The sequence below is a fragment of the Halichoerus grypus genome, chromosome 7 (genome assembly GCF_964656455.1).
Source record: "Halichoerus grypus chromosome 7, mHalGry1.hap1.1, whole genome shotgun sequence".
NCBI classification, from domain to species: Eukaryota; Metazoa; Chordata; class Mammalia; order Carnivora; family Phocidae; genus Halichoerus; species Halichoerus grypus.
In genome coordinates, this window is record NC_135718.1 from 30,186,647 (window position 1) to 30,195,043 (window position 8,397).

The window sequence follows — 8,397 nt, forward strand, 5'->3', positions numbered from 1 at the left end:
GCCAAAGACTAGGGAGGTCAGGTCTCAGGTCAGGCTCTCAAGAATTCCCCCACCCTCAAGCATTTCTCCAAAGCTCCTCCCACAGGAAAGCCAATAGAAGGCAGGGCCCAGACAGAAAGAAAAGACCCCAAACATGGGGTTCCATCCCAAACCTGGATATCCTCAATTCCTTCCTCCTCCTGTAGCCTTTCCTGGCCTGGGCTGGAATTTATCTTAGGGCAAAGTAGTTAAGCCCTGGCCTTTGGAGTCCAGACCTGGATTCAAATCCTGGCTCCCTCACCCATTAGTGTGTGACTGAGGGCCAGTTACTTCACCTGAAGGCCCCCAAAGCCAGCCAGCCTGCAGACTCAGAATCCAGACCTCCCGGTGTCACCCGGGTTCTGACTCTGGAACCAGACCACCAAGGGTCAAGTCCTGGCCCCTTATCCTCACTTAACTTCTCTTTGCCTGGGTACCTTTATCTGTAAAGTGAAGATAGTAACAGTACCCACTCGCCTTATTATACCATTACTGTGAGAATTAAATGGGGTAACTTATGCAATGTGCTTAGAACAGACACAGTAAGTACCCAAGAAGTATTAGCTATCAATAGAAATAGCCGGTGAGAAGGCCGTGAAGTGCTGCGCAGTGTCTACGGCACTTAGAGCTCACTGGATGGCAGTTATGATTACCTTCGCCCCCACTAGGCTACGGTGTCCCTGGAGGTGGGGGGTCCTGGGTCAGATCCATCTCTGATTCCCCCAGCAGCCAGCAGCACAATGCCCGGCACCAGGCAGGAGCTCAAACACATGCTTGAGGACGGACAGGTGAAGAACTGCCCTCCTGGAACAGAGGGTGTGGGCAGCCAGGAGCCTCCTGCCAGGAGAAGGGAGAACCAAGGTGTCAGGAAAGAGAAAGCAGAGCGGAGGGGGAAAGGCCGAGACGGGCAGATAAGCAAGTGAAGTGAGTGAGAAAAGGAACAGGAGAGGCTGTGGCGGAGGGAGATAAGGAGGAAGGATGGAGAAGGCGATCGGCGAGGAAATGCCCAGGGAGGTGAGGGAGCCCCTGGGAGAGGCTCAAGGCGAGCCCGGCGCTGAGGCAGGGCAGCTGGTGCGCGGGAGAGGGGCGCACGAGCCGGGGCAGGACACGCGGGAGCCGACGGGAGGGGCCGAGGGGGGCTCCACCTCGCCTCCCCGCCTGGGCCCGCGGGCGGGGGGTGGGGGGGCGGGCGGCTGGAGATTGGCCGGGGCCGGAGCCCTGAGGTGGGAGGTGCCAGGATCACTCGGTGCGCCCGGGAGCGGAGCGAAGGCTGCCACCACTCGGGCCACCTCGGCGGTGGCGGTGGCGGCGGCTGCAGGGGAGCGGCGGGGCGGCGGGCGCACTCCGGGCAGCTGGGGACGCCGCGCACTATGCAGGCGGCGGCGGGGGGCGCGCGGGCGGCCGCGCTGGCGCTGCTGCTGGGGGCGCTGCAAGGCGCGCCGGCGCGCGCCCAGGACTACGACTACTACGGCTGGCAGGCGGAGCCGCTGCACGGGCGCGCGTACTCCAAGCCGCCGCAGTGCCTCGACATCCCCGCCGACCTGCCGCTCTGCCACACCGTGGGCTACAAGCGCATGCGGCTGCCCAACCTGCTGGAGCACGAGAGCCTGGCCGAGGTGAAGCAGCAGGCGAGCAGCTGGCTGCCGCTGCTGGCCAAGCGCTGCCACTCGGACACGCAGGTCTTCCTCTGCTCTCTCTTCGCGCCCGTCTGCCTCGACCGGCCCATCTACCCGTGCCGCTCGCTGTGCGAGGCCGTGCGCGCCGGCTGCGCGCCGCTCATGGAGGCCTACGGCTTCCCCTGGCCCGAGATGCTGCACTGCCACAAGTTCCCCCTGGACAACGACCTCTGCATCACTATGCAGTTCGGACACCTGCCTGCCACCGCGCCTCCAGGTAGCGCCGCCGCCGCCCCCGCGCGCTCTGACGCCCCGGGTGCCCGCGAGGCCCCCGGAGGTGCCACCCCCTTACACACACGCACACACACACACACACACAGCCTTTGCTCAGCCCTGCATGCCCCGGGAATTGCAACTCCCCCCCTCCCACCCCAGCCTTCCAGCCTACCTATACACACACACACCCCATTTTCTGTACCTAGGAACCCTAAATTTTCCCACTCGCTTCCCCAATCCCCCCAGATTGGGAGACCTTCGGGTAAAGCTCAGTGCAGAAGAAAGAGCAGATTGCCAGGCTCTGCCACTGAAAAGGAGCCCTTAGGAGTTGCTTAACTTTGAGCCTCAGTTTTTCCGTAAGTAACATAGGAAGTGAGCTCAGGTTCCAGAAACCTGTGAGATCCTCAGTGCTACCTCCCACCCACCCCGAGACCCATTACCCCTAATTCCTCCTCGGTCTCAGCCTCCCTTCACTGTGCACCCCCCACCCCCAAATGCCAAACTTCTTGCAAACAGAGTAAGCCTGAGCTGGGCACCAGACAGGAGAATAAAAAGTGGCACTGAGAAAGGTTTTGTCTGGGCAGTTGATTCAAGAGTCTAAGGAGCCCCTGATGCTGGGACTCCCCCGAGGGGCAGCGCTGCTTTCCCATTTTCCCATCTGACCCGACCCCCAAAAAGCAACTGGACTCCACCACACACTACCCACCCACCCCCCCCAGGTCTAACTTCATCCACACAGCCCTTGGTCCTACACCCCCATGTCCCTCCTGAGAGTCAGTTGGGTTGGGGTCCTGTGACTGGGGAGTGTTCTTGGGTTGGAAATGGGACCAGGAAGCAGGGGAGAGAGCCAGCTCAAGCAGAGACAGTGCAGTCCCTAGCAGGGATCCCGGCATGGTTCCTTTTCTGGTTTTCTTGGAAGCCACGTATTACCAGCCTGGAAGGCAAGAAGTCCTGGGCTTGGGCTCGGAATCCCACCAGGCCCTGCCCTCTCTGAAGCCCGCTTTCCCCTGTGATGGGGGCACCCACCCGGAGGCAGAGATATAGGACAGAGCGCAGGTGCTGTGTGGTGGCCTGAGAACCAGAGGCAGCCTGAAGTGTTTGTGTGGCTAACAATAAAACTGAGAATATTTCATATAAAAATTAAGAGTTTGGGCTTCCCTTGAAAAACCAAAAGTTCTGGCAATGTCAAGCTCCGCACCTTAGAGGGTGATGCTCTTCAGTTTACCACAGTCCCTACCCTGCCACCTGCCGGGACCCTGTGTGCCTAGGAAGACCCTGCAGATTACCCCCATCCCAGCACTAGCCTGGGAGTCACAAATCCTGAGTTCTAAGCTCAGTTCACAATAGTACTGCAGACTTGGGTACCACTCTGGGCCTCAGTTTTCTTTTCTTTAATAATACCTACTTCATAGGCTGAGGACTAAATGAAACAAAGTTTAGAAGACGACAACGCACATCATGGTGGCAGTTGCCAGGGTCATGGAGCAATTGTGCCCACGGGGGCAGTTTTGTCCCCGTGCAACCTTGTCTCTTTTGGAACCTCACAACTACTCAGTGAGCACCGTTACCATCATCCCATTTCCTGATGAGAGTGGAGGCTTGGCAGGGGGAGGTGGCTCCTCAGTGGGGTAAACCCGTACTCTTGAGTGGCTTTTCGGACTCCGATCCCCTCATCAGCCTCCCCTCATCAGACCCCACCCCTGCTTCTCTCTTCAGTGACCAAGATCTGTGCCCAGTGTGAGATGGAGCACAGTGCCGACGGCCTCATGGAGCAGATGTGTTCCAGCGACTTCGGTGAGTGTGAAGCCCACGTGGCCACTGCCGCAATTCCTCTCCTCCTTGACACACACACACACACACAACAAACACCCATGTCCACAACCATCATAGTGAATACTAACAGTTTTTGCATCATGGGTCCCTTTTAGAATCTGATCATGACCATGAACCGTCTGGCCAAAGAAATGCACCTCATTTTGCAGGTCATCCCAGGGGCTTCAGAAGCCCCTCAAGGCCATGGTCCATGGGCCCCAAAACCAACCCCTGGCCAAGGCTCCTGCAGCCCTCCCTCGGCACCTGCCCAGAGAGGGGCCTCCAGGGCTGGATTCTCTTTGGGAGAAGCAAGCTAAGCCTGGAGATGGATGGGGGCGTCAGGGAAAGAGCTGGGCCCCAGGATGGAAGTGCAGCGCCCTCGTCCCTGGGCACCTCTGCGTGGTACCCAATGCACCTCTGGCCAGGGGAGCTGCGGTCACTTGTCCCACGCCTTCATGCTGGAGCCTCTCCATTCCTGGGACAGTGAGCCAAGTCTAGTCAGGACCACACGAGCCGGCATGTGGCCTTTGCCAAGCTGGCTGCTGTTTTGTCTTAGCCTCCCTGTTTGTAAAAAAGAGATCGCAATGAAATCCTTACTTTGGTCTTTTATGTCATTAGTCTGTTTGGAAAGAGAATACTCCTATTGCAAGGCGTGTGTGTGTGTGTGTGTGTGTGTGTGTGTGTGTGTGGTGTGTGTGTGGTGTGTGTGTGTGTGGTGTGTGTGTGTGGTGTGTGTGTGGTGTGTGTGTGTGTCCAAGAGAGAAAAAGAGAGTGGGTAAGGGGAGAAAGAGATTGAAAGAAAGACTTTACAACAATTTCCTTCCCTGGGTGAACAGAGTCATTCTCTGGTATCTCCCTGGTTGCTCACAGAGATGGGGATCCAGAGGCCTGAAGAAGGGGGAGACTAGCCTAAGTGACCCCCCCAAGTTCCAGACTCCCAATCCCCAACTGTACTAGGCTCTCTACAGCCACCTTGTGTGCCCTGGCTGGTCACCCCGACCCCACTCTGGCCTTCAAGCACCTCCCCCACCCCCACCCTCCAGACACACCAGACATACTCTCCTACATCAACCACACAGCACCGAACGGCACACTCCCACCCATACTGTACAGTCTCACACAGATTACGTGGTGTGTTCACACCAGCAAGAGCTGGTTGTGCGCATGCTGCTCAACCCAGCGCTCTGTGATGCGGTGGGCCATGTGGGGGGGGCATTCACCCCCACGGAAACCAGCACGTGCCACAGAGCAGAACCCTCCCCAGGGCCAGCTGTCAAACATTTACCAGCCCACCCTACCACTGCTACACACACACACACACACACACACACACACACACACACACACACACAGAGCCAGAAATCCCATTTGGATCCCGTGATCCCAGGGATCATGAAGTCTACCACCCCAAGGCCCAGGCTTGGAACTTGAGGCACAGGCACCAACTGGGGGCCCAAGAGCATCCTGAGCAAACCTGCCCGTTCTCACCCTGTCCCTCTGTCTCCCCCCTCGGCACACACACACACAGTGGTTAAAATGCGCATCAAGGAGATCAAGATAGAGAATGGGGACCGGAAGCTGATTGGAGCCCAGAAAAAGAAGCAGCTACTCAAGCCAGGCCCCCTGAAGCGCAAGGACACCAAGAGGCTGGTGCTGCACATGAAGAGCGGCGCCAGCTGCCCCTGCCCACAGCTGGACAGCCTGACCGGCAGCTTCCTGCTCATGGGCCGCCAAGTGGACGGACAGCTGCTGCTTATGGCCGTCTACCGCTGGGACAAGAAGAATAAGGAGATGAAGTTCGCGGTGAAATTCATGTTCTCCTACCCCTGCTCCCTCTACTACCCCGTCTTCTATGGGGCCGCTGAACCCCACTGAAGGGCGCTCCTCCCTGCCCCACTGCAGCCAGCTGTGCCTTGCCCTCTCCCCACCCCTGGGGCACTCTCTCTTCCTGCCCACTTGGCCTCACCCCTACTCCCAGGCTGACTCAGCCCCTGCCTAAGTGGTTTCATGCAGCGTCGTTACCAGCACAGGCGCTAAGGAATGGGCATGGAGCCTGAGCTGTCCATAACTGGGGGGTTCTGGGGTCCCTGGGGACTTCTTCTCTTAAGAGCAAGGCTTTCTCATTTGGGAAGGAACCCAGGGTTTTGGAAAGTAGGTGGAGGAGAGAGCGAGGGAAGCGTGGAGGGGCTCTGAGCAGCCTGAGGAGGCAGATTCCCAAGTAGACCATGGTGTCAGCTCCCCTCTGTTGGTGGTGAGACCTTGCCTTGAAGAGGAAAAGTCTCAGTATTAGGCTGAGCTATTTGGGGGACAGTTCCCTACCCCCACTGCCCACTCGTGTCATCGTAGTCCCCCAGAGGAGAGGCATTAGGGTCACAGTGCCCTCCAGCCACAGTTCCCCACCTTCCCCATCTCTTACCCTTTCCCTTCCTGCTAGACTGGAGAGAAGCCCAGCCCAGACCCCTCCCAGAGGCTGCTTTTTGGGGTTCGGCCCTCAGCCTCCGCATGTCCGTTACCCTGATGATAAGTTATCACCACCGCTGCAAGGCCACAGGTACTAGATCTGACGCAGGCAAGGTTTGGTTTCTAATGTTTTTAAGTTTTTAATTAAATCAAAAAAAAAAACAACAGTTGGTTTCGACTAGGTTCTTTCTTTGTCAGCTGGTCCCCAAAGGTGGGCAGAGGGAGGTTCAGAAGGGACTTTTAGAAAGAGGCCCTTGTCCTAACCCACGGCCTGTCCACACAGACATACTTGCAATGCCCATGTTCTTGTAGGATCCCCTGAGAGCACAGGGTGAGGATCACCCTTCTCATCCCCATCACCCAGTGAGGAATGGAGACGACCGTCCCTTTGTTCCTGAAGAGGGAGAGAGACGCCGAGATCCCCAGCCTTCTCCCACAGTCAGAAGGCTCCCACAGTCCTGCAGCATGTCCCTGACACTGCATGCTCCTCGGATCCCAAGAAGCCTGGGCCACAGGGAACTACTCTGAAGAGCCAAGGACCTAAACGTGTCAACTCCTACCCCTTTGGCACTCAGACCGCCCTGGCCACTGGTCCCGACCTGCAGGGGAGGATAGGGTCGACCTGTGCCACAGGGGCCAGAGGAGCAGCACCCCCAGGAGCCAGTCAGAAACACATACTAGACCTACTGTATCAGAAACCGCATTTTAACACATAAAACTTCAAATCATCTACACAGCTTTTGCAAAATAGGGGCCCCACTCTACACCAATTAAATTGGAATCTCTGGAGGGGGCTCAGAAATCTGAATCTTCTAGATGTTCCCTGGGGTGGTATGCAGCCTGGGTTGAAAACCTCGATCTAGGGGCACCTGGGTGGCTCAGTCGGTTAAGCAGCTGCCTTCTGCTTGGGTCCTGATCCCAGGGTCCTGGGATCGAGCCCCATATCTGGCTCTCTGCTTGGTTTGGCAGGTAGTCTGCTTCTCTCTTTCCCTCTGCCTCCCCACCCCACCCTGGCTTGTGCTCTCACTCACTTTCTCCCAAATAAATAAATAAAATCTTAAAAAAAAGGGAAGAAAACCTCGATCTAGATAAGCCAACAGCTGAGGCAGGAGAAGGATGAGGGGCTGAGATGACCTCAGGCTGGAAGTGTCTTGGTCCTGCATACCGGGAAGGAAGCAGCTATCGTAACTGAGGGCTTCTTCAGCGAGCTCAGAGCAGATGGTGCTGCTACCTGGAGCTGAATGGGGCAGGGAGGGGAGAAGGCCTGAAATGGAGGCAACAGGCTCCTGCCACTCAAATGTCCAGCATTTGGAAGGGGTGGTGCCAGGAAGGAGACCCGGGGGTTTGTCAGCAGATGCTGAGGGACAGGGCAGATGTACCCAGAGCAGGGGTCTGGGGACACCCCCAGAGCAGCTTTCCTCACCAGCGAGGGGCCAGCTGCCAAGTCCAGTCAAGGCTTCCTGCTCCTCCAAGACAATGCAGCCGCGTTCTCTTGTGAGGACTTGGCTTCCAGGGCTCTCAGAGAAGCACGCTGCCACAGAGAGTCGACAAAGGCCAAAGGGCCCAAATTCTGCTTTGGGGCCAGTGTGAGCTAACAGGTGGTGTGACAGCCTGCCCATAAATCACCTCCCTGGGCACGCAGGTGGCCTCACCACAGGTCAGGAGCAGCAGAGGCCTGCTTGTTTCTCCTCAGCTCTGAGGGAGCCACCGCCGCCCACCCTCACCCAAAGCCTGCCCAGCCCACCAGCTCCCTGAATCTGCCCCTTGTCTCCCAGCCTCCTACCCCAACCAAACATTTACGGACACTTCTATGGTCAACCAGGACCAGGGATTATTTTTCCACTGAACACACAGGACTCCAGCTACTTCTGGCAGAAGCACAATACTGACCTCTGTCAGGTGCTGGCAGCCAGGGAGATGGAGCAGGCGGCGGAGAGACTCCCCTCGCCCATCCCGGGAAGCCCCAGTAAGACAGTCCTCAGCCACCCCCGACACAGGGGTCAAGCTCTGCTCTGTACGTCGGCTCTGTCCCCAACATCTGCTGTCAGATCCCCCCCAGCAGGCTCTTCCTGGGACCAAGAAGAATCCTCCCCAAAACCAGGGGAGCCCCCACAAGGCCTGAGCCCACCTTTCATTTCCTTCGGTCACAACACGCTCCCTCCCTCCCAGCCAGTCTGGAGACAGACAGCTGGTGCTGCCCAGCGAGCATCTGGGG

At 57.7% G+C, this 8,397-nt stretch overlaps 1 protein-coding gene and 1 long non-coding RNA gene across 4 annotated transcripts in view; one reads left to right on the top strand and one right to left on the bottom strand.

The window, feature by feature from the left end:
- LOC118547883 (uncharacterized) overlaps positions 1-4,468 on the bottom strand; it is a 31,342-nt gene extending 26,874 nt beyond the window's left edge. The window contains exons 1-2 of one of the 3 annotated variants that reach the window (XR_013449661.1): positions 4,138-4,468; positions 672-855 (exon numbers count right to left, since the gene is read on the bottom strand). This is a non-coding gene — a long non-coding RNA (uncharacterized LOC118547883). The remainder of the gene's footprint in view (positions 1-671; positions 856-4,137) is intronic. The other 2 variants (XR_013449659.1, XR_013449660.1) reach the window with 2 other exon arrangements.
- Positions 1,295-6,343, top strand: SFRP5 (secreted frizzled related protein 5). Its single transcript, XM_036111536.2, has 3 exons — positions 1,295-1,911; positions 3,627-3,704; positions 5,251-6,343. Exons 1-3 carry the CDS (start codon positions 1,389-1,391, stop codon positions 5,595-5,597), a joined length of 948 nt encoding a protein of 315 aa, XP_035967429.2. The 5' UTR covers positions 1,295-1,388; the 3' UTR covers positions 5,598-6,343.
- The last annotated feature ends 2,054 nt before the right edge of the window (positions 6,344-8,397 follow it).

Excerpts from the sequence above, each read along its gene's own strand:
- SFRP5 (XM_036111536.2), top strand. The coding sequence starts at position 1,389 with ATGCAGGCGGCGGCGGGGGGCGCGCGGGCGGCCGCGCTGGCGCTGCTG. Across the intron at positions 1,912-3,626 it reads GCCTGCCACCGCGCCTCCAG|TGACCAAGATCTGTGCCCAG; the intron begins GTAGCGCCGCCG and ends TTCTCTCTTCAG. Across the intron at positions 3,705-5,250 it reads GATGTGTTCCAGCGACTTCG|TGGTTAAAATGCGCATCAAG; the intron begins GTGAGTGTGAAG and ends ACACACACACAG.